Source organism: Choloepus didactylus, chromosome 3 (assembly GCF_015220235.1).
Source record: "Choloepus didactylus isolate mChoDid1 chromosome 3, mChoDid1.pri, whole genome shotgun sequence".
Lineage (NCBI taxonomy): Eukaryota > Metazoa > Chordata > Mammalia > Pilosa > Megalonychidae > Choloepus > Choloepus didactylus.
Genome location: NC_051309.1, coordinates 112,957,719 through 112,984,341, shown reverse-complemented (window position 1 = coordinate 112,984,341; position 26,623 = coordinate 112,957,719). Strand labels below are relative to the sequence as shown.

Sequence of the window (26,623 nt, the reverse complement as noted above, 5' to 3'; positions counted from 1 at the left end):
ATTACTGGGATCTTGAGAATGAAGTGAAAAGGAATATAATTAGCATGCCCTTTGTATCTTTTATGACCCTGGTTCTCTTTTTCTCATTTAGTATTCACAATCCACTAAGTGGTGATTGTTCTTGTATCTGCTTTACCAATAAGACTATTGATGTTCAATAAGATAAAGTAATTTTTCCAAGGCCACAGAGCTATTTACTAGTAGGACCTAAACAAGTCTTTGGCTCTAGTGCTCTTGATACTGCAGTACACTATTATGCAATGAAAACATCAAGGTTTGCTTATAACCATTCCATAAAGAGTATGTGCTTTAACACACACATGCACTCATGCACACACTCACACACATACTAAATATTAACCATTTGATGATCTATTTGAACTCTTTGTCTCAAGACTAAATGGAACTAAAATCAGAATCTAGTTTGCAGACTACAGCATTTATTGGGTACACCAAAGTTTTTCTGTAGCAAAAGAAGCCAGATCACTTGCAAGAACAGAAGTAGTTCTCAGGTTCTAGGAATGGCAAACAATTTTTATAGACATCAAAAGGACAGGGAGTTAGCTTGGCTACTATTGATTGGATGAGGGTTTGTCCATCTTATTTGGAAAGGTTTAGGGTAGGTGCACTTTATTTTGTATTAGGTCAAATGTAATCAGTCAGGGGCTTGATTGGCTATTGAGGTCATCTGCCTTGGTGAAGATTTCAAATTTCAAAAGCTGTTAAGAGGAAACTCAAGAGGGAATTCAAAGAGGAAGTAGGGTATCAGTTTTTTGGCTCTGATGGGTCCCCAGGGCTGTAGCTATACAATTTTATAATCTGCATCTAAAAATATCATGGAAAGAACTCCTCTCAGCAGCAACCTAAATAAGTTGTGTTATGTTGTGTCTCTCCCAATTTGGAACCCAGCCTTCCCAGGCCAAACAATGAATTACAGTATATTAATAAAAATATTAAAATGAATATCAGAGGAAAAACCTTATTTTCTGACAAATATCAGTAGGTAATTAACAACTAAATAGAAAAGTGTAGAAAAGAATAGACCCAAAGCATTAATATATTTCAGAATATGTTATATATATTATTAGTTATTAAAATATAGTGCTTTTGTTTACAATTTCCCCCATGTGAGGCTGTAAAAGCACTATTTTAGATGATGTTCACCAGTCTTACGAGGTTGGCTTCATATTATATGAGGAATCTCAGGAGAGTCCATATCTCCTGGCTCATAAACCATTTTTCTATCACAATACTGAAAACAGTACTTTGCCCACATGCAGAATCATTATCAACAGCATCATCTATGACTGTTAAACATATGACTAATGTATGGACAATTTTACACAATGCAAAACTGTGCACATTTCATTAATTACTTTCTCAATATAGAGAGAATCAAAAGAGAAACTTTTAATGCCCTCCCAGAAGCTTGTGTGAGGTTACAGCTGCTTTTAATCCAGGACATCACAGTCCTATACCATGTAGGAGAATGTCACTCATCCCATTTTTGATTACCCATAACTCTTCCATTCATGTATTTATTCATTTACCTATTCAAAGGAGGGTCAACATGTGCTATGTGCCTTCTTCTAAGCCTTGGAGATCTAGGGATAAACAAAATCAAAATGTTCAAGACTCTCAAGGGATTTACATTCCAGTGAGGAAGAGAGATCCTCAAGGTAAACAAGATAGAAAAAAATAATGCTGAGAAGCTAAAGGAAATAAAAAGAGTAATGTGTAAAATGAGTAACTGCAGTGGAGATTGTCTTTATATAGGGTAGGAGGGAATGCCTGTTGGAGGAGGTGACATTTAAACTGAACTCTCTTGTCAATGAAAACAAGAAAGGTACCCACAAGGCTGGGAAAAGAGCCCATTCCAGGAGACAAGTGTGCAATGCCTGGAGCAGGAAAGGGATTAATGTGTTGAAAGAACAGAAAGAAGCACAAGTGTTGGAATGTAGAGAACCAAGGGCAGGATGTAATGTATGAGATTGGAGAACAAGGCAGGAGAAGCCAAAAACTACAGAGGCTTTGAACAAGAGTAAGAAAATTTGGTTTTATTCAGATACAATGTGGAAACTGTTTCAAAAGGTGTTTTAGTTTCCTAGGCTGCTTAAACCAAATATCATGAAACGGGTTAATGTAAATGATGGGAATTTATTAGCTTACAGTTTGAGGCTGAGAAAATGTCCAAATCAAGGCATCATCAAGGTGATACTTTCTTCCTGAAGACTAGCTGCCGAGATCCTTGGGTCCTCTGCCAGTGAAGCAAGGTGCATGGCAGTGTCTTCTGTGCTGGGTTCCATTTCAGCTTTTGCCTCTTCTGATGTTCTCGCTTTGTCTCACTTCCCTTTATAAAGGACTTCGGTAATAGGAATAAGACACATCTTGAATGAGAGGGTTCACACCTTAACTGAAGTAGCCTTATCAAAAGGTCCTATTTACAATGGGTTTACACCCAAGGAATGTGTTAACTTTAAAAACATGTTTTTCTGGGGTACATTCAACTCCAAACCAGCAGAGGATAATCTATTTATATATATTTTTAATAAGTTGTTCTGATTGCTGTTTGGAAGCAGAGTGTAATTAGGTAGCTATTGCAATTAATCCAGGGGAAAGATAATGATTCTTTCTCAGTGGTTATAGCAGAAGACATGATAAAATGAAAAAAAAAAAAATTAAGACATATTTTGGTGATTAGCAATAGGATTTGCCAAGGGATTATACGGGTAGGGATCAATGAAAATGAGTGAAAGCAAAGGAAAACATGATTTCTAAATGTCTGGCTTCAGCAACTGGATGGATGATAGTGCCATTTACTGAGAAAGGAAATTTACAGAAAGAACAGCTTTTGGGGGAAATGATAGGAAAGAAGGGAAACAGCTTTTATTATACACAAAATTTTGAGATGTCTTTGAGACAACCAGATGGATCTACCTTTCTGGGGAAAGATGATAGCCTGAAAGAGTTCCTCTGTAGTCCTACCTTCTCATATGTCACTTGGCTAATTCTCCCAAGTGATAGAAAAGTGGACAGAGCTCCTTTCATTGCAGAAAATTATCTTTTCCTCTCCCATCTCCTTCCAGCCTTCACCTTAAATCACTGCATTATAACCAACCTTTGCAAAAGAGCTGATTATACATGCTTTCTCCACTTCCCATTCACATGTTAACCCTCTCCAATTTGGATTTTATCTCCAGAACTCCACCAAAACTACTCTTGTTCAATACATCACTAGTTCCCATGGAAACTGGAATTTATCTTACTAAAACTTTGGGCATCAGTCTGCAGGATCAGTAATACTTTCTCATTATAAAGGAGAAAAAAAACCTCTTCATTGACTTCCTGACATCCCATTCTAATAGTTTTCTTGCCCAATGTCTGATTTCTCCTTCTTCATATCCTTTCCAACTCTTTGACTCTTTTTTAATACTGGAATGTCTGAGTTACTCAGGTCTTTACCTGGGCTACTTCTCACTTGTCATTCTGAGTAATTTCATTCACTATCAAGACATTGAATATCAGCTTTAGATTTCTGGCTCTGAAATGTATCTTTCACATCAATACTTCCTCTATAAGCTCTAAGTTTATATAATCAACTGTATTTTTCACTTCTTTGCTTATTTCTCAGGTATTTTAAAATTATAATATACAAAATTGAACAAAGAGTTTAAGTCTCCACTTCTGACATGTAAATCGGCTTTCCCATGGTCTTCCAAATATCAGTAAATGGCATTTCCATTCACCCAGGTAATCAATTCAGAAAAGTATCATTCTCAAAACCTCCCTGTCTCTCACCCTCTTCCAGTTCATCACTAAGCCCTAATGATTGATTCTTCTCCCTAAAAATATCTCACTTCTATCCACTTCTGTCTCCATCACAATCATTTTCCAAGATACCATCAATGATCATCAATCCACAATGACAACCTCCCCAACTGGTCTCCCCAGGCCCAAACTTCTCAAATCATTCTCCACACAAAAGTTAAAATGATGTTTTTAACTGTAAATCTTGTCATGCAGTCTGCTAATAAGTTTTTCAGTGATTCTTAATGTGTTCAAGGAAAAAAAAAAAACCCACAAGAAATTGCAAACCCTGAAATTAATTTACAAGGTTCTACATTATCCTGTTACCACTTACTCTGCCAACCTAATTCTGTACAACTTTGTCAATGACACTTTCAGTTTCTTGAACATATCAAACTTTCTCCCACTTCTGAGCCTTCACTCATACTATTATCAGGACCTGGAATGATGTCACTTTCCTACTTCTGCCTGTACATTCTCTAGATCTCAACTTAAATATTTCTTCCCCAAAGAAATCTCCCTCCCTGCACTCAATAAATCTAGACATGATTATTTTGCCCTGCAGAACTTGCCACATTTTATAACTGCATATGTGTTTGTTTTTAGTTTTTAATGACTGTCTCTTTAATAAGATGTAAGTTTTGCCAAAGTAGATAATGCAGTTTTTTATTCAGTATTGAACCCTAGAGCCTACGTCCTTGGTTTCTGTGGAAAAATAGCATTATTGGCAAGCAATTGTAATCTAAGTGTACAATAGACTAAGTAAGCAAAAATAAATGTATTTCTTTCTTAGGTTTGTGCCATCACATGAGTCAAACAGCTATTCTTTCCAAATATCCTGCTAAACACAAAGCCAAGGGCAATAAAAATGATTTTAACTTCAGTGTAAAATATTTTAAAATTATTTTTGTTTTGTTCATTTAAATAATATTTTTGGATTATTATTATGTGCAAAGTAGGGCTAAAAACTGGTAAGACAAAGATAAATAATAATTCTTTCAATTTAAGTGCTCCAAAAATTAACAGGAAAACCAGATACCCTCAGTCAACAGGTATTGATTAAATGTCAAAAACTACACTCCATTCTGGCACACAAATGTGAATAATGTGTCCTGTTCTTAATTGAAGTAAGTAAAAACATGCATGCATCTGTGTTACAAGATATAAGTATGGCATGCTGGGTTTAATTAGGAAGCATCTAACACTCTCTGTCTGGAGAAATTAAGGAAAGCTACTCAGAAAGGTGAACTGGAGGTAGCTGCCTTAAGGATGGATAGAGTATTTTATAGGAAAAGAAATGGGGGCAGGGCATTCCAAGCAGAGGGAAAATGTGCAAATCACAAAGATCTATTCCAAAGCAAATACAAATAAGGACAAAAACATTATTTATATATTACGCTTTCTTAGTTTGTCAAATATTATAAAGAGATATATTAATTTTTAGCAACTGATCTTGTTTTCTATTACATTCAGTACAGAAAGACTAATCTCAAATACTCTAGCTTTATGCAGTTTCGAAGAGCACCATCAAGAGAAAAAGACAAGAGAAAAAGCATTTTAAGACACTGCTGGCTCAACGTTTCAGGCCACAGTATATTAACAACTTTGTGAACTTTGTGTTTTTAAAAGGACAAGTTATGTCAACATATAAGAAAACATATAATCTTTTGGTCTGGCAGATCATGTCAGCCGAGAACTTCTCACCCTGCTAGCCACACTCTCATATTGGCTAGCCAGATCTCTCGTTGCAACTCCTGGAACAGAAACAGATGGCATGGCCATATGACATGTGGTCTGCAGTCTGGCTGTTGATTGCATCTTTTGATCTTTTACACCCTCTTCCCCAGAAAAGACAACTGAGAGAGAAATCTCCTTGACTCTCCCCCTCCATGAATATCAAAGGATCTTAAACTCTAGCAATATTATTTATTTGGTACCGATATAGTCTTTTCAGCAGACCTGCTTTACGGCTTCCATGTATTACGAAAGATAGGAGATTGTTAAGGATTTGTACTTTTCATCCTTTTGTCTTTAAAAGTGCTCTACCTAGATGAAGATTATGAAAGTAGGTTGCACCATATGGGCACATAAAATATTTGAAGTACTGAGTCCTTATATCGTATTTTTTGGTTTAGAGAAATCTGTACATCTTCTTGAGATAAGCCAGTCTCTAACCTCAAGTTCCCAGGCCCTCTCCACCATCCCACCTTCTTTTCTGATTCTCTCTCCAGTCTGCTTGAGGAAAGTTTGATCTAAAATGGGCTGTCCATTAGTGGAATAAGATTCTGTGACTACCTTTCCACACATGCATCTTACGAGCATAGTAAATGAGGAAGGAAGCAAGGGCTATTTCTAAGGGTCTTGAGAAGCAAAGTGAGAAGACAAAATGAGCCCTAGCTAAGGAGAGATTAAGAGACTCTCTGTTCTAGTTTTCTAGGCTGCTCAAGAAAATATCATGAAATGGGTCAGGTTAGACAATGGGAATTTATTAGCTTATGGTTTTGAGGCTAAAAGAAAATCCAAATCAAGGTGTCATCAAGGATGCTTTTATCCCAAAGATTGGTATTCCAGGGCCAAGAGATCCTTGGCTCCTCTGTCACATGGCAAGGCTCATGGCGGCCTCTTCTGGCCTCTGCGTTCTCTTTTGGGTTCTGTTTTTTTCAGCTTCTGGCTGCTCCCTCTGTGGCTTTTTTTTCCTTCTGTCTGGATTTTACTCTGCTTATAAAGGACTCCAGTAATGAGATTAAGACCCTTCCCAATTGAGGAATAACCTTATCAAAAGTGCTACTTACAATGAGTTCACACCCACAGGAATGGATTAGATTTTAAAACATGCTTTTCTTGGGGTATGTGCAGCTTCAAACCACCACACCCACTAATCCTAGTTCTGAAATTTGAGACCTTGACAAATCACTACATCCCCTTGGTTTAAAGTCTTCCATCTAAGAAAGGGTTTGTCATGAAAATTAAAAATTAAATAAGCTCATGTATTGGTGAGTATTTTAATCAATATAAAAAGAACTAAGTGTAGTTCCTTTTACTTAAATCAAAGGTAGATACAACTCCACTGACTCATCTATCACTGCTTGCCCTCAAATGGGCCCTCTACGTTTGCCCCCCTCAAAGGAAAATAAAACCAGCATTATTCATTTTGGTATTTTTCAAAGTGAGTGTTAGAACCACCTGGTGGATGTACAGAATTCTGAGTCAGGGAATATGGCACCCCAAAGCTGAGCATTGCCTTCTCCAGTACAGAAATTTGTCACAGGAATGTCACTAAGGGAAAAGACAAAGAAATAGGAGTTTGAAAGTTAGGATGAGAAAGCCTTAAGTAGAGCACAAGAAGAAAAGTTCTACCTTCTGGAATTTATGAGAGAGAAACTTGAAAAGCAGAGGTAGGCACGGGGTCTCTGTTGTCAAGTTACAACATGACAACACAGCTCATCACAGGTAACAGCAGAGAACAGTAATCAAAACATTTCAAATGTGATTCTCATTTCCAGACTGCCTTCCTACAATGCAGTATGAATTTGTGTTTTTATATGTTGTATATGTTGTGAATAGCATACTTTTATTACACTTTTGCATTAATTCACTAGATATAAACCTTTAAAAGAAACATTTTATAACCATATTTTGGCGTTCTTTCCTTTTCTAATATAACAAGAACCTCAAAATGTTGGAGTGGTCTCCTGTCTCATGTTAGGGAGGTTCTGCCAAATTATAAATTTATGTTAATAAGAATGTATGCCTTTTAATAATAATTTTAGGCCAATATTCAAATATCTAGAATTTCTTATAGAAAATTCTTGTTGAAATTAGCCTTGATTATTTGGATGCCTGATATAATGGTAAATAAATCTACTTGTATTGTTTTTATAAACCATGGAAGCTCTTCTCTAGCTATTTTCTATCTTAATTGTCTTAAAATAAACAAACCATACCAGCTCTGCTTCTTTAGTGGCAAATACCTAAGTGTGATAACAAAGAAGCCTTTTGCTTTAATCAAAAGGGACTGATCTTCAGTCTAAACTCAAGTGACTGATTAAATTGGATTTTGAGTCTTCTAAGAACCAGGAAGAATCTGTCACTTCACTCAGCAAGTAAGGTTTCCTGGTGCTTGACATTCTTTCTGCTGCAAGGGAATTAGCATGGAAAACAGTGTTTGTTAAGGAAGACCATATTTAACCTAATAGAGTCTCAGTAGATGGAAATGGAGATTATTCAGAATACATTTCTTGTCTATCTTTTACGTAGCTGAAAGCAATTCTGCAGGCAATTCAAACCATTCTGGAGATCTCCATTTTTACTAGGACCTTGAACAGTATGTTGCCTCAGACTTTACTGGAACAAAGCCATATGCGATACTATCCTCAACCTCTCAAACTCTAATTTTCCCATCATTTCCGCCCTTCTTAAATCTCAGAGGAAAAGGTGTCCTTAAGTCTCTGTAAGGTTTTATCTTTAATCGTGATTCAACATTGTCAGTCTTTATCCTTCTGCCTTAATGTACTTCCTTCTCTAATGCCATCTTGTCATTCTTTTTATGGCTGCATCCCTTGCTTTGGCTTCAGATCACTGTAGTCCTGAAACCTCACTACAACTAAATTTCCAGTGGAAAAATAAAATTACATTAAAAATAAAACATGACCAAAGAAATAGCAAGAAGTAGACTACAAATGCCACATGACATGCACAACACACACAACACTCACATATAAAAATGTTTTCCATATCTGCATGCAGAAAACTTAGACTTTTTATGTGTTTCACCTTAACATCATTTGTTCTAGGCATCATTGCAGACATTTGTTATTTGGGTGCACTGATATTATATGCCAAATTGTCATCTAAATTTGAAAACCCTGGCATAATTCAACTCACCTTCTGGGCCATTAAGCACTTCTGCCATGGTGTTATTAAGTTCTTCTTTTCTCACTTGAGAGTGAAATTCTCAAGCATAGGTTTCAAAACTGAAGCAGCAACAGCCAGATGTAAATAATCCATGAAGAGTGAGTACTTTAAGTTTTGATGCTTTTCTTTTCTTCTTTTTTTTAAGGTTGTTGTGGCAATTAAATGACTTAGTGTCCCTGCAACATGTAGGATTTCGGTTGCCTCAGGTTCCCAGAGTGGTGATTGTGGCTTGTAGGGCCTCCTATGGCTGTCAAGCTGCACTGCACACACTCATCTCCCTCAGTGGACATTTTGAGTTACAGAAACAGCCTCTCTTGATTTGTGATGCCACAGCCTTAGCTGCAGCAAATCCTAATCAACGTGTGGTGTTTTCATTTCATTTTGTTTTGTTTTGAACAGACTTTATTTTTAGGGCACTTTTAGGCTCACAGAAAAACTGTGCATATAGTAGAGAAAGGTCCTATATACCACCCCATATACATATTTCCCCTATTATTAACAGCTTGCATTAGTGTAGTACACTTGGTATGAAGAACCAATATTGATACATCAGTAGTAACTGAAGTCCATAGTTTACATTAGGATTCACTCTTCTTGTGTACAGTTCTATGGTCTTTGATAAATACATAGAGTCAGGTATTCTCCATTATGGTGTCACATGAGACAGTTTTACTACTATGAAAAAGCCCTGTGCTCCACCTATTCATCCCTTCTCTGCACCCCAACACCCCCAACCTGTGACAACCACTGATCTTTTTTTCCTTACAAACACTTCCCCTTCCCCCATCCCCTCACACCCTCCCCACCAGTAGCCTCTAACCTCCTTTCTATTTCTGCAAATTTGCTGTTTGTAGTCATCTCATAATTATAAGTGATGTTATACAAATTTTGTCCTTATGTGTCTTGCTTGTTTCACTCAGCATAACGTTTTCAAGATTCTTTCATGTTGCAGCATGTCTTATAACATCGTTTTTTCTTATTGCTGAATAATATTCCATCATGTTTATGTATAATTTTTATACTTTTAATGGAAAGGTTTTTTTTTCCATATCTTACTCTTGAGAGTATTGTTTTAATTTTCTAATGTGTGATTAGAAATAAGTGGGCCTATATTTCTTTAGTCATTTTTTTATTGTAGAATATAATATATATACATAGAAGTGATAACTTTCCAAGTGCAATTTAACAAGTAGTTAGACAGCAAATTTCAAAGAATATTATAGGTTACATTTCCACAGATTCAGTTATTTCCTTTTTTGTGAAATATAACATGTATACAAAAGGACAGTATCTTTCAAAGTAAGATGTAACAAGTAGTTATGTAGGAAATTTCCAAAGTTGTTATAAGTTACGGTGCCATAGTTTCAGATATTTCCTTATTGTGAAATATAACATATATACAAAAAGGTGATAGCTTTGTCATGTTCCATTTGAGAACAATTTTATAGAGGAAAGGTTTGGAATGTTGGTGTCCTAACCCTCTGTAAAATATTCCAGTAAAGTCACTTTGAGTAAAAGATGGTGACACTTTGGAATAATGCTTATCTTTACCAGTTGATATGCTTTACATTCTTTAAACACCACCTCAAATATGTTTGCTGATTCCCCCCTGTGCCAGTTTGAATGTATTGTGTCCCCCAAACACCATTATCTTTGATGTAGTCTTGTGGGGCAGACAAAAACCATTTTGAAACCAGAACTTTGGAGCAGACACCAGCCACGTGCCTTCCCAGCTAACAGAAGTTTTCTGGACGCCAATGGCCATCCTCCAGTGAAGGTACCCGATTACTGATGTGTTACCTTGGACACTTTATGGCCTTAAGACTGTAACTGTGTAGCCAAATAAACCCCCTTTTTATAAAAACCAATCCATCTCTGGTGTTTTGCATTCCGCAGCATTAGCAAACTGGAACAGATTTTGGTAGCAGGAGTGGGGTGCTTTTGCTGCTGAGTCTGCAAATACCAAACATGTTGGAATGGCTTTTCAAATGGATAAGGGGAAGATTCTGGAAGAATTGTGAGGAGCTTGATAGAAAAGGCCAAAACTGCTTTAAAGAGACTGTTCATGGAAATATGGAGTCTAAAGATACTTCTGATGAGGACTTAAGCAGAAATGATGAATGTGTTGTTGCAAACTAGAAGAAAAGCAATCCTTGTTTTAAAGTGGCAGAGAATTTGGCAAAATTGAGTCCTGGTGTCAGATGGAAGGAAGAATTTGAAAGTGACAACCTGGAATACTTAGCTGAGGAGATCTCCAGACTACGTGTGGAGGATGTATCCTGGCTTCTCCTTGCAGCGTATAGTAAAATGCGAGTGGAGAGAGATAAACTTAGAACTGAACTCTTGGGTTCAAAGAAACCAGAAGCTGATGGCTTGGAAAATTATGAGCTTCCAGGGGGTGGAATCCCAGAAGTTACAACCCAATGTGAGGATGCAACCAAACATGGAACCCAGCCGCCATTTCAGTACAAGCCAAGATTGGAGATGGAATTATCCAGAAAGGATTTGTGGAAAGTCCTATTGTCTGATGGCTTTGACTCCACTTCTGGTACCAAAATCTGTTCTAGTTTGTTAATGCTGCGGAATGCAAAACACCAGAGATGGATTGGCTTTTATAAAAAGGGGGTTTATTTGGCTACACAGTTACAGTCTTAAGGCCATAAAGTGTCCAAGGTAACACATCAGTAATCGGGTACCTTCACTGGAGGATGGCCAATGGCATCCAGAAAACTTCTGTTAGCTGGGAAGGCACGTGGCTGGCGTCTGCTCCAAAGTTCTGGTTTCAAAATGGCTTTCTCCCAGGACGTGCAGCTGTGAGTGACATTTTGAAGAGGAGCAAGCTTGCTAGAGAGGACGTGCAGCTGTGAGTGACATTTTGAAGAGGAGCAAGCTTGCTAGAGAGGACGTGCAGCTGTGAGTGATGTTTTGAAGAGGAGCAAGCTTGCTAGAGAGGACGTGCAGCTGTGAGTGACGTTTTGAAGAGGAGCAAGCTTGCTAGAGAGGAACGTCCTGGGAGAAAGCCATTTTGAAACCAGAACTTTGGAGCAGACACCAGCCACGTGCCTTCCCAGCTAACAGAAGTTTTCTGGACGCCATTGGCCATCCTCCAGTGAAGGTACCCAATTACTGATGTGTTACCTTGGACACTTTATGGCCTTAAGACTGTTACTGTATAGCCAAATAAATCTCCTTTTTATAAAAGCCAATCCATCTCTGGTGTTTTGCATTCTGCAGCATTAACAAACTAGAACACCCCCTCTCTCCTGAACTCCACAGCATTTTGTTCCTCTCTTATGGAAAATATATTGTCTTATATTAAAGTAATTTCAATTCTGCTGATGAATCTAGAGAGTCTGCTAAGTCTGTGGTACATTTGTTGTATGGGAAATTACTTTACTGCAAAGCTATCCTCCAAGTACACTACCAGGCAAGCTATCTGAGAAGTCATGGAACAGCAAGACCCACAGATCAAATCAAGATGCTTGAATCACACAGATTATTAAATCAATGTAAAATATATAGCAAGAATCTAAAGAAACCAGATGGAGTTTGTTAACACACTTAAAGTGCAAACAGGGTAGAAGGAGCATAGTCTGAATCCTGCAAGGTTTTTAAGTCCTTTCTCTCTCCCTCTCTCTCTCTTTCTCTCTCTCTGCCCCCTCCCTCCCTCCCTCCCTTCTCTCATCCCTCCCTCCCTCCTTCCCTCCCTTATTGACTTTCCTGGCTGGTGAGGCTATGATGACCAGAGCTAGGGTTGAGCAAGGGAGCTCAGCAGACACAGTTTTAGATTTTATCTTTGTTTTTGGTCAGAGCACAAGCAGGGTCAAAGTGGGAACATAACAAGTGTCACCAATGGGTGACTAATTTAGGGATGACAAAACTATCATCTAGAGGTAACATGAACAATATTTTATGACTTGGTCTTTCCATTCCTTTTTTTCTTTTGTCCCATCTTTCTACTTTATGATCAGCATATACATACATACATATATACATACATATATATATATATACACACATACATATATATATATATATATATATATATATATATATATATATATAACATTTATTCTATGTCTAGTGTGTCTCACATGTTACTAACATTACATATATGGAGCACATCTCATGAGTTTCATCCATCCCATTTGTTTTTCTTGTCCTACAGAGGAGAAATGAATATTCTCAGATACATACACATTATAGACATACACATCACACATGATCAGTTAGTTCAAATAATGAGAAGATGCATTGTAAGAGTACAAGGGAATCTCATGAAATGTAATTGTAAAAAGTAAACCAGACCTTACAAATACTTTTTCACTCTCTCTGGGGTCTTGTGATCTCTCACTCTGCAACTCTTTGCCTTTTCCCTACTTTTTCCTTCTTCCTCTGAAGCCCACCTATTCTCCTCTACTCCATCATAAATTTACAGCCTCACCACAGACACCAAAGTAGCCTCTTCTACCCTCAATTTCGCATAATCTCTCAGTTTATATCACTGATGCTGAATGATTCCATCTATATATCCCAAATTCCCAAGAAAGTGAAACTTATTTGCTCACCTTGGGTTGGTTATTCACCTCTAGTCCTAGCAACTATGGACAGAAGTTGGTGAGGTCATGTCATATAATTATGGCATGAGTCCATCCTGATGGTGATGTGGGAAGATGAAAATAAAAGGTAATTTTCAGGAAGAGACACATGAGCAAAGTTTTTTTTTATATTCTATATTTGCCTGAACAATCAACCCGACTTCCATCCCTACAATTCCAAAGATACCTGCTTTAGATGATCCAGCAATTCCATGTTCATCCACAAATGCACTCATGTCCTTCTCAAGTTGAGAAGATCTGAATCACTCCAAAAGGGCCACTCTTCTGAGAGTTCACTTCCAAGGCCACATGTCTTCCTCCTCTAGTTTTCTTAAGACTTTGTCTTACTCTTTGGTAAATTTAGCCATCACCGACTTACCTCAGTACCACCAGGGACCCAGGAAAGAAGGACCACCATCCTGGGTGCTGTGCTCTAGAGGTTCATATCTGATCCAACTCCAACCATAATCTTTCACATAGGGTGAAGAATCCATGGGAGGAAGGAGCAAGGGGACACACCAACTTGCAGCTGGTCCCCTTCCCACCAACATTGCTGTGAGGTTTATGAGGGCAAGAAGCAAAGAAAGATATGCAAACTGGTACATAAGTCTAAGAATGAGAAACTCCAGCCCACCCCTCCCTATTACTTCCTGAGTCCATATCTTATTGCTATATCCAGCTCCATACATTGGTGACTTATTCTGGACAAATACCACAGCCTTCAAGAGAATACCCCAACCATAGGTACATTTTCAAGACTTTATTTTTTGCATGTCCAGATCAACGTGGATGCTCTTACATAGCAATAGCTGTAAATCCAATGGACTTCAGGTCATTGCCTCATTTCTTTTACTAAAAAGCAGAATTTCTTAGTTTCTTGGCAATGTTGTATGAAATGCTAAGAAAGTATCAGGCATTCAGTGAGTCAAAGGATATGGATAATAGTGCTAGTAGATGCATGAAGGACAAGGAAAGCATATCCTTGAATCACTGAAGGCAAACTCCTCACTAATTATCTCTCTGGCAAAAACAAATTTCTACTTCCCACAAAATGGGTGGCCCAGTATATTTGACCTGCCATAAGTAGCTAGCTGCCATGCTCAAGATAGGTACAACTGAGAGTTCAGGGTACGCTGATGTTGCTTGCATATACCAACTCAGTAGAAGTGCTGCTAGATCTATGGAGTTGAACCTGTATATTGCCTTCATCCTCCCATGGTGCCTGTGTGTTCATGAACTGAAAGGAGGAGGAGTCAGGTGCAGCCAATAGGATGGTCCTTCAAAATATACACCCTGAGAAGTTTCTAATCAAAAAGGAATTTCTTGTCACACAAAGTTTACCATTTACAGTTCAGATATTTAGCAATAATAAATCCTGTCCTAAAGAAAATGACTCCTAAATTTGTTTTTATAGTTGGCAGTATTTTATTTTATTTCCTAGACTTATTTTTTTTTCTTTTATAACCTAAACCCCAAAAGCATCCATCCTACACTAATTTAATATGATAGATGAGAACAGCTGCAAGCATTCTACTCTAACCTGTACAGGATACAGAAATCAAAGGTTATTTTTTCCTTTTGATCCACAAAGAAAAGATGCCCAAAGCTTATTCTTGCTAAAATGTAACATACAAGTCAATGCTGTCTACATGGTTAAAGTGGATTCTTAACTACCAAAAAATTACCACATCACTTTGTCCCCACCTCTCTTCCTCCTCTTCTCAGTAGGTCTTGTGCCAAGGACAATGGATGGCCATAAGTTTATGTTGCCATGGAAATACATCCTTTGCTTCAAAGTAGGATGTCATTCCATTTCATGAAATACCTAACATCAATCAACCTGTATACCAAGCTACAATAAAATTGAAGACATGCTGAACGGTTTGAATCATCTCTATCCCAGCCTCGTATCTTACCTAAAAATCTCAGCAGTTTCAGGAAGTTTACCAACTGATTATCTTTCCTGCCTAGCATTCACAGCCTGCCTGTGCTACTGCCATTGTCCAGTCATGACAAGAGAGTGTAACTACTCACAGCATTTGCACATCCCCCATTGCTCAGATTTTGTGCTTCTGTGTGCTCTTTTTTTTAGCATTTTATGAGGAGGAAGATTACTATGCCATGATTTCAGCATTCCATAAGGCAAGGCATTTCTTCCACCCAAGCACTTACTTATGCATTTACACCAAACCCGGTGTCCTGAGAGTTTGATATCTGAAGTAACTCTCCAAGACTTTGTGAAATAAGGTGACAGCTAAAAGATAATTTATAGAAATAAATAAAATACATTATAGCAGGGGTTTTTTTTTTTCACTTTAAAAGAACCCAATCCTCTTAAAAATCTTCAAATAGGTTTCCAAATGTTTTGCAACAAGGTCCTAAAGACCCTATTCTATATATGGAGGTTAGATTTATCTGAAGCATGTTCCATTCTCCACATGCATTGTAATTTTTTCCATGTTTTTCTGGATTCTTCCATGTTAACAATTGGAAGTCACAGAAGAATATTCTAATAACCTTTGTAGGTCTTCAGCTGTTGTTGGAAAACAATTTCATGTGATCAGTCTGTATAAAAACATTCAAATAAGCAGGATTTTCTTTATCCACACATGTCCTTTGTAAATTTGGAGTACAAAAACAATAGCAGTAATTAATAACCATGGACATGTCTTAATAGTTTCCTTCTTTTTGTATTCAATTTCATATTTATTTTTTAAAATATATGGTCTGACTGGAATATATCAGTGAACAAAACAAGCCAAAAATTCTTGGTCTTTTTCAATCTAGCATGAGGAGACACAAAGTAAAGAATAACCATAACAAATAAACAATAAAGAGCAAGCAAAGGGGTTTGGAGAGTGCTGAAGGGATGGATTGCAATTTTTTAATAGGTTGTTCAGAAGAGGATTCGCAGGAAAAGGGACATTTGTGCAAAGGTTTGAAGGAGATGAGGGGATTAGGGGAGGCAATAACCAGAGGAAAAGTCGTCTGAGTAGAAGGAAGTGCCAGGGCAAAGTACCCAGGGCAAGAGCTTGCCAACTGTGTTCAGGGAATAGTATGAGGTTCAGATGTTCAAGAATGAAAAAGTCAAAAAAACCAACTTCATTCAGTCTAATATCCCCTGAGCCTCTAGTTAGCAGGCATTTAGTGAGTAATTCTTGCCTACAATAAACTACTACATTCTCATAACTATTATTTTCAATTTTATCTGTATTTGTTTGTACTCACCACACTATGCATTTTTATAAAGTTTTTGTACTTTCACTATTTTTCACCATATTTTAAGTTTCTTCAGGGTAAGAAATTGGTTCTCTATTCATTATTTTTCCCAATATTGTTTTCTAGACCCAATACACATTCAACAAATGTTATTAACTGAAAGCAGAAAACAAAAGTCTTAGGTGTCTAAGTTTTAAAATCTTCAACTCAGTTCTATGAATCACAGTAGTCATATCATTTGGTCTTTGACCCAGTTTCCTCAGATATAAATTAAAGACAGTTAATAAGTTATTAATTATGTGAAATAGTGCATAAGAGTAAATTAAAATAAAATATGGCTCCTGTTTTTATTCCACAAATATATGATTAAGAAATGTGAGAAACCAATGACCAAATCTGAATGAAGTTCTTTAGGAAAAGAATACAATTCAAAGAATATTGAGAAAGTCAAAAGCCTTTAGGTGGTGGCCAAACATGACATTCTGTGATCTACTGACCTGCATTTTCAGCTCTGATGCTCAATTTTCCATCAGCTCAATACTGGTCACCTGGATGGTACAGTGATTAGGCCCTTAGGGAAGCTCTGCGTCCCACATTGATCCATTTCATGCTTTGTCTATTTCTAGAATCTTATCTCTCATGACTCTTAACCTTGCCAACATTCATGTGAATACCCAACTTACATTCAAATGACAAGTTCACTACATAAATAATACATGTTCATCATTCTAAGATCCCTCATAGGCTGTGTCACACTTTCTCTGTATTGTGTTCTAATCTGACTGCAAGTAAGCCTCAAAATTATTTGTTCAACATATATTAATCTAATCTTTTAATTTTAACTAGTTCCAAATTCCCAAAAGGGGTTTGAATAAATTTCAGATGAATAATGACAAATATTAAATGAAGTAATCATAGGATATTGTTTTGATTCCCACTTGTTCACAAAGCCCAGCTCTCAGTGTTCAGGAACTTTGAGGCTATCATTCTACAGACATAGATAATGAAACAGATTTTATTTCATTTGTGGACACACAAAACACCTTCCATTCAATCTCCTGTTAAAAACTGTACTTTGTCAATCATCATGCATTCATTTTATATCCATTATTGATCTCCAGCTATGTACCAGGGATTGTGCTAGATGATGGGAATAGCAAGATAATTAAGACATTCTCCCTGCCTTTTAGGGGCTAAAAGGATAGTGGAGGAGACAGAGGGCTGATATTCTGCTTTGGCTAGGGCATCCCAGGATATTATGGTTCAAAAATGTGGAAACAGAAAAAATGATACATGTTTACCAAATGCATAAGAGTTGATTGTATAAATCAGTTGCATAATCTTATTGTCTACTTATAAATATAAAGATAATAACATTTCCCAGACTAATGTGAATATACATAATCACCATCCAGGGAAACTTTTCCCAACTATTAGATTACAGTAGAAACCAAATTAACATTCAGAAAATTGCCTAGTGAGCATGGTATCAGAGTAAAGAAATCTGAATAGGCTTCAGTCTATGATAACTACTGTGGAATCAGCCCAGTCCTTACAGAATATTATACCTCCATATTGACTCACTGTGGGTTTCTAGATACGATACCCCTATTGCAGATTGCAGGACAGCATGGCAAAATCCTAGCTCCTGCTTCTGTCTTCCCCTGACTCCTTTGGTTTTTTACTTTCTTCAGACCAGCTAAAATATATTTGCTTATGACTGGTAAAGCCAGTTTTAAGTAAGGTTAAAAAAAAAAAAAAAAAGTAGGGCTGTTTAAAGCCAAATTTGAGACCCAAAAATGTCCCAAATTCACCAGGGTTAGATAGAGAGGAAATGGTGTCAGAAGCATGCTTTCTTGAGACTTATTGTAGGCAACTGTCCTAATCACCTTACCAAGTTTTAACTTAAAAGTTGTGTTTCAATTAAAAAGTGGTGTTTTAATATATCTCTCACCAAGTTTAATATATCAACTATTTTTAAAGCCTATTCTATATTTACCTGCATTGGCAGAAAAATATGATTTGCAGTAAGTTATAGGAACTATTATGTTTAATGACCTTTAAATTTGTAAAAATTGCTTCTTTTCTTTCTTCCTAGGTTGTAAAAATGATGATTATTGTTGTGGTGACATTCGCCATCTGCTGGCTGCCCTATCATATTTATTTCATCCTCACTGCAATCTATCAACAATTAAATAGGTGGAAATACATTCAGCAGGTCTACCTGGCTAGCTTTTGGCTGGCAATGAGCTCAACCATGTACAACCCCATCATCTACTGCTGTCTGAACAAGAGGTAAAAACAAAATTACAAAATGCAAGTATCTTGTCACCCCTGCCTTCACATGGAAGCATATAATGTTCTAGCTTTTTGGTGCAAATTTAAAATACAAAAGGAAGGGAAAATTTTAAAATCCGATGCGAATTACACAGCTTTTTTATTTTTTTTAGAACTTCGCTACTTTAGGAAATATCCCACCTTAAAAATTACATCTTCTAAACAATGTTCTTAAAGATTCTAATTGGTCAATTTTTATATAGACCAAATTTTCCTGGCAAACCCTTCAAAATTTTGTCCACCAAAAAAAAAAAAAAAAAAAAAAATATATATATATCTATATATATATATATATATATATAAATTATATATATAAATTCCCTCATGAGTGAAGGAGCTGAGGCAGAAAGGTGCTTACTTCCTCAAAGAAATAAAGGCAAGTCCTAGAAAGTCATAGATAATTTCTACAAGGTGGAGAGATGAAGACATCAGTGAGTGGACGCTCTTTAAAAGGATACTTTATAAATGACTTTACAATAGAAGATGTTGCTGGGAGGGTGACAGAAGCAACAGTAAAGAGAAGCCACTCACTGCACAGTGAGGCGGGGTGAATGAGAGAGGACCCCGCCCACATGTGACAGGGTCCTGAAGAACTTGGGTATGTCAGGGGAAGGCTGGCTTTACGGTAAGTTAAAAAATAAAAGTAGTTATACTGAAAGCCGAATTTTGGACTAGGAGAAAGGTCAAATGTGGTTTCTAGATAAAAACATCTTGGCTTATGTATGGTCAGCATGTGAAGGGTTAGGATTAAACTTCGTAGTAATCCCCTTAATGAAACTAACATGTCAAGTGCAGGCATACAAATTTAACTTCATGTAATAAACTGTGTGAGCTGAAACCTAAGCTCTCTTGCCAGTTGGGCGCCCACCACTCCATGCTACAGTTTACTAAATACTTAATTAACTCTTTTTTTTTTTTTTTTTTTCATTAATTGCATAAGGCATGTCTCAATTCCAGCCATCCCACAGGCAGTACATCTGCTTTTAATCAACTTCATTTAATGGTCTACAAAGCCAAGGATTTTGTACTGTCATATATGATGAGATATAAACCACCCAGGTTAGCAATTAATTCCAACATTAAATAAGACTAATTAATAAAAGTAATTACATCTGAAAGAAGCTGTTTTGAAATGTCATTTTTAAGTGCCTTACCCTGTAAGCCAAATTCAATTATACATATGTAAATATATAAAACTATTGCAGAAATGTGCAGTTTCTTTGGCATATTTATTACCTGATGCTACACTTTTACTATTTGGTGACTTGCTTTTCATTGACAGAAAATTAAGATTCAGTTCAAACAAGAAGAACCTAAAAAGCTAATACTAACACTGTAGCATAAATTCTAAGAGTTTGATTAGAAAATCAAAGGTAAAACCTGAGCTGGCATTACTGACTTAAGTGGGATTTTCTATGACCGTTGAAAGAAATTTCCACTTGAAAAAGATGACTTTTTCTTCCTGTGGCCTATTCTCAGATTCCGAGCTGGCTTCAAGAGAGCATTTCGCTGGTGTCCTTTTATTGAGGTTTCCAGCTACGATGAGCTGGAGCTCAAGACCACCAGGTTTCGCCCGACTCGGCAAAGCAGCCTGTACACTGTGACCCGGATGGAGTCCATGACAGCGGTGTTTGACCCCAGGGACGCGGAGAACTCCAAATCCAGTCGGAAGAAGAGAGCGACGCCAAAAGACGCGAGTGTCAACGGCTGCTCCCGCAGGAATTCCAAATCTGCTTCCACCGCATCAAGTTTCAAAAGCTCGCCCTATACCTCTGTGGATGAGTATGCCTAGATCCATTTCCTGAGACAAAAGGCAGTGTGAGGGCCCCCGTTGGTTTATCATCCCGTTCCACATGCGCTCTGGAAACAAAAGGTAGTTTTTAGGCAGCTATGCTTCAATTGCGAAAGGTGACATAAAAATGTAAAAAGATACTATTAAAATATTTTCCACCACCAAAAAAGTAAAATGAATTTTAAATGTATTCATTGACAACTCTAAATAATTATATGCAACCAACTGAAAAGTATATCTTGTATCCAGTTTCCCTCATCTAAATATGGCCACATACATTTGGGTCTCCAAAATGGCATGTGGTTTTTCAAAAAATTGAAGAATCTTAAAAATATAACATTGTGACTGAATAGAAATGATACATATAACTTATTAACCTACAATACAAACTGAAAAAAAAGTTAAATGACTCATTTTCCCACGAGTGATGGATAATTAACCTCAAAAAGTAAGAAATCAAATAAAAATGTTTGTTCATGAAAATTTATTTTGTAGAATGAAAGCTTTACTAAAAAGGAAATCTAGTCAAATTATTAGACAGTTGTACATATCACTTTCTTAATTATTTTCTCAAAGAACGTGATTTCAAAAGAAAAAAATCATTTATTTTTTGACCGTTACATATTTTTAAATGCCAAGCTAAGAAATAGTTGAAGTTGGGACCTTAAAAGGACAAAGAAAATTCCTATGATCCTCTTTCTTTTATTTTTCAGAGATGTTTAAAAAAATTTTAATTGGTAAATTATGAAACACTAAAGATGCCTTCTAATGAGGAAGGGAAGAGTCCCATTTATCTCTAAAACTGGCTGCCAGTTTTTAAGCAAGAAGTAAAGATAGTAATATATAGTAATGAAGGCAGACAGGGGCATCTACCAGTGCCAAAGGAAGATGTGTTTTTCTGCCCTGGAACCCAAGGAAATATTTTAAAGTGGAATCAACTTTATCGTGTCCCTCTTCCCCTCATTGAAAAGAAATAAGGACTAGGGGGAACTATCAGAACATATATTCACATGCAAATCCTTAGGGGGGAAAAAGACATACATACATGTAACAAAAGGTAATGTGGTTGAAAAATAGTCATATACATATAGGAAAAGCAGACAAGATGTGGAAAAAGGAGTCAACTGTCAGAGAAAGTTGGACAACAGTTTGGACGCATGTGAAAAAGAGTATAAAACAACCCCTTCAACAGAGACAGCTTTTTCATCCTCTTAGATAATCATAAGCCCCCCAGAAAGAAATGAGTTAATGGTCCTAAAAAGCACCGGTTTTACTACAGGAAGAAAAAAAAAAAAAAAAAAAAAAAAAAAATATATATATATATATATATATATATATATATATATATATGTAAACACATTTCTGAGAGCCATAACAAAGCAGAGTATATCTTCAAGTGTAAAATTTATCTTCCAGAATCTCAGAGCTTATAAATCATCTTTCCTTGAGTTAGAGCTACTGTCAATTCTGCTCAAGAAAACAGAACCCTTATGAGATTGTGGATGTAAATGTAGAAACATCTTTAAAACATTCAGTTAGATTTTCAAATCTATCTATCTAAAATAATTACCTCTAGCACTTTACTTATTTGTTATGACTCCATTAATAATAGGACCAACTGTTTTTAGAAGAACAATATAAAAGCAATTATTCAATAGAAAATCACAGCCTATTACAACCACACCATTTAATTCCCTAATCTTCCTCTCTATTTTGGAGCCAAAACCAGAAATACCCAATTGTCACAAAGTGGTAAGAGTCTATGTGTATGAACTGATTTTTCTCTTCTGATTATATCAGAATACACACACATACACACACACACCCCACACATATCTGTTCACGGATACATGAAATCATTTTAATGAATGTTATAACTTCAAAGGGATAACTCAAAATTGAATGCTGAAAGTAGTCATTACAAGGTTGCCACAAACAACTCAATGAAGTCTATGAAGCTTGTGTGCATGCTTTCGATCAGTAAATCTATCATTATTTAATATCTATCATTTGAATATAAAAATGTTTAAAAATGTTCATTCCTAAAATTGTAAATATTTATCATACATTGTAAGAGTGTCAAGAAAACACCTAATATATAAAAGCAGGTATTGTTTTCTTGTTAAATTTATAAATGATTATGGTACTAATGTTAATTAATGTTCTAGATATATGGGGACAATATCCAGCTATAGAATATGAACATGAAGTTTGGCCCTCAAATTTAATGTAGTCAACCACCACCAAAATACACTTGAAAAAACATTACTCCTGACCTTCACAGATATTAGGCAAATTCAGCAGAATTGCTAAGGCAATCCTAAGGAAAGATATTGCCCTAATAAGTTTGGTTTTCATTTTTTATTGTTTTTTTAAGAGATTTGTGTTGTTTTGCTTAAAGAATGTCGTCACTCCTAGTGTGACAGATATACATGAGATCTAGATAGTATTCATTTACTGCTTTTTTTTCATTCATTAGTTACTAATGGATCTTAAACCAAGGTTTGCAAAACAGACATGTTTTATCTAAAAATTTTTTTAAATAATAATAAATAAGAGTACAATATAAAAGAGATAAGATTTTAGCCTTCTGAATTTTGACATGGGAGTTACAGAATCATGGAAATCAGTTTTAGTGAGAGTCACTTTAAATAAAGCTATGCCAGTGCTTTCACCTTTGCAAGGGTTTGGAAGATTTTTGCCTCCAAAATCCACTCTACCCTCTTTGATGTTAAAGTTCATGTGAAGCTTTTTCATTCTTTGCAGGCGAATACTGCCTTCGAAAACTTGACAAATAGCTAAAACATCCTAGGTATTTTTTGAATTTAGATCAGCACCAAAAAATCCAAAATAATTGGCAGAAGTCTGAAAAAATAAATGTCTGGCATTAAGTATTTTCATTAAGAGAAAAAAAAAATAAGAAACAGTGCTTATTAATTATTATTCTTCATCTGGACAGAGTGCTTTTGAAATTACTTACATGAGTAAAAAAGAAAACATACATGATTATTGTAGAAAAAAATCTAACATCTTTTATTTTTTTAAGAAGCTCCAAATGCTGCTGCATTGTTCTGTCTCCCAACTTCATGATGCTGACATTTTTGACCCGGCATCCCAATTCTTATTCTTTTCCAGATTTTGCCAATCTTTTATTCACAGAAATTCTACCAACTTCAAAATGACCTCCATCCTTACAAAGCACACAAAAGAATTCCAAGAAACTTAGTATCAAAAACAAAAAATAAATGTGAAAAATAAATGCTGGCCAGCTCAAACTTAAGGTTCGATTTTTATTAATGCCATATTTCCTCAGAAAATCTCTAATTGGAGATTAGCAAATTGTCCCATCAAATGCAAAGGCAGGAGAATGACAACAATTTCTCACTTTTAACAGTAAAAATTTGAGTTTTCATTTGGAATTGATAGTGTGCCAAAAGATAAGGAAATGAAGCACAACTCTGGCCATGTAAAGTAATAAGATTGTAAAAAATTCCCTTAATGCTAAGCAAGAATAGAGAATGAAGTCTAATAGTGCTGTACAAGATCATTTATTGTGTATTGTAATATTTCTTGGTGAAAAAAATTTGTGTCTATGAAAAATAAATGTCTATGAAGTTTATAGCTAGTGAATAAACTCTTCTTACATTGTGTTAACTATAATAAATGTTTAATAAGTTAACACCCTTTGCATATGTGGTTATATGAGACAGATTTCATTTCTTTTTTATTTATTTTAAAACATTAAAATGGTATTTAAAATGAAAGCAACCCTAGTATGTTCCTACCAGCTAGCAAAATATAATGTTATTGAGAGACCTATCTTTACTTAAACACTCACCCAACCCTCCCTCACAAATACACTGTGCTTTCTTCTTTATTTTTCCTCATAAAAATTTGTAGTAACATTACCTTCATTCAGGAAAAGAAGCCTATGTGGAGCAAAGGGAACAAAATGTAGAAAAAAAATTTCTGTATAGAGAGGAGGAACAGGTGAATTGGAATGTGGAGCCAAAAGTACAAGTAGTTGAGTCTATAACTTAGCTATGGCATAGGGGTACATCAATGAACAAACTTAAGCTTAAATTCAAGCTCCACCAACTGCTAGCTGGGGAACCTTGGGCAAGTGACTCAGTGTTCTGAACCTCACCTAACTCACTAATTAAAACAGAAAATAATACCTTCCTTAGAGAACTGTCATGAGGATTAAATGAGCTAATGCATGAAGAGGGAAGAATCAAGCAAAAATTTAAATTGTTCAAAACCATTATTAGTATTACTGTGTGCAAGGAGGAGAATATTAGGGAAACCCTTTCTTGCCTGGATCATTCTGCGCCCATCCCCTCTTTGAGGGGCCATCAGTAGCCTCATAAACTACTATCACTTAGCCATGGGCTGTATTCAGAGTCCCCAGAAACCCCCCTGGATTGTATGAGTGTTCTGTCTGGCCCTGGGCCCTGAGTAGGGGAATGCTGTACCCATGAAGAGTTAGAAATGACCTATCAGAGAGGGAGTGGCTTTAGGGCATATGAAACTCATATCTCATCTTGGGAAAGATGCTGTTAAATGCAGCCATTTTAGGTGAAGGATAAGAATGTTAAACTTCAGGGGATAAGAGATGAAGGAGGAAAACCAGGAAATTTTCTTTTGAGCGTGTTTCAGTTTGCTAAAGATGCCAGACTGCAATATACCAGAAATGGGTTGGCTTTTTCAGTGGGGATTTATTAGGTTGCAAATGTAAAGTTCTAAGGCCATGAAAGTGTCCAAATTCAGGCATCAAGAGGAAGATACCTTATCTGAGGAAAGGCAGCTGGTATTTGGGGTCCCGCTGTTACATAGGAAGGTGCACAGGGATGTCTGCTGATCCCCAGCTTCTGGTTTCAAAAATGGCTCTCTCAACTCCTGTGGGTCCTAATTGCTTCTCCCTGGGAGCAAACTGGTTTACATCTCTTAGCTTCTCTCTTACCTCCTCTCTTCTCTCCAAAATGTCTCTGCCTTGTATCCTCTCCAGCAAGGGGATTATGACCCACCTTGAATGGGTGGGGTCACATCTCCATGGAAACAACCTAATCAAAAGTTCCCACCAACAGTAGATCTGCCCCCACAAGATTGAATTAAAAGAACATAGTCTTTTCTGGGGTAAAAGATCCAAACCAGCACAGAGGGGTTTCCACAGCAGCTCCACTGACTGTTCTCTCTATTCCTCATCCCCCTTCCTCAGAGGAAGAGTGTCCGGCAGCACTTCCATGTCAGGCGGCAGCAATGACCCACCCTGCCCATCCATTTCCTACAGTCACAAGGGCATCTGCTCTCATCCAGCCCCTCAGCCCCACTCAGATACAAGCCAATCCCCCTTTTCCCTATTCCAACACATCATAGAGGGCTTGGGAAAGAGAGAAAGCAGTAGGTCATCTTGACCAGCACACCACACACCCAAAGCATCAGAAAATCCTCCAGGCTCATCAAAATATATCTAATATCCTGCCCCTTTATATTACATCAACTTCTACAACCCTGGTCCAAGCTACCATCCTCTCCTGATGGGATTATCATAAAAGCCTCCACCTTTCCTCAATAAAACAACCAAAGTAATTCTTTTAAAATAGCACCATATCATGTCACTCCTCTACTCAAAACCCTCTCATGGCTTTCCATTTCACTAAGAATAAAAGCCAGAATCCTTATGATGCCCTAGAAGGACCTTCTTGATCTGGCCCTTCTTATCCTTCTTACTTCTGCTATTCTGTGCCATACTCCCTCAGACCAATGGATCCTTCTCATTGGCTTCTTTACTATTCTGTAGCTGTGCCAAACATGCTACCACTTCAGGACTTTCAGAGTGGCTATTCCTTCTGTCTACAATGTTGTTCACTGACATATATGCATAACAAACTCCATAATCTACTTCAAATATTTGGCCAATGAGGCCTATCCTTATTATCTTATTTAAAATGACAAT

At 36.6% G+C, this 26,623-nt stretch overlaps 1 protein-coding gene across 1 annotated transcript in view; it reads left to right on the top strand.

Moving 5' to 3' along the window:
* Positions 1-21,186, top strand: part of TACR3 (tachykinin receptor 3) — an 88,918-nt gene extending 67,732 nt beyond the window's left edge. Inside the window, exons 4-5 of the mRNA XM_037830375.1 lie at positions 18,637-18,833; positions 20,355-21,186. Coding sequence (XP_037686303.1) covers positions 18,637-18,833; positions 20,355-20,667 — 510 coding nt within the window. The 3' untranslated portion in view covers positions 20,668-21,186. The remainder of the gene's footprint in view (positions 1-18,636; positions 18,834-20,354) is intronic.
* Positions 21,187-26,623: the final 5,437 nt, after the last annotated feature.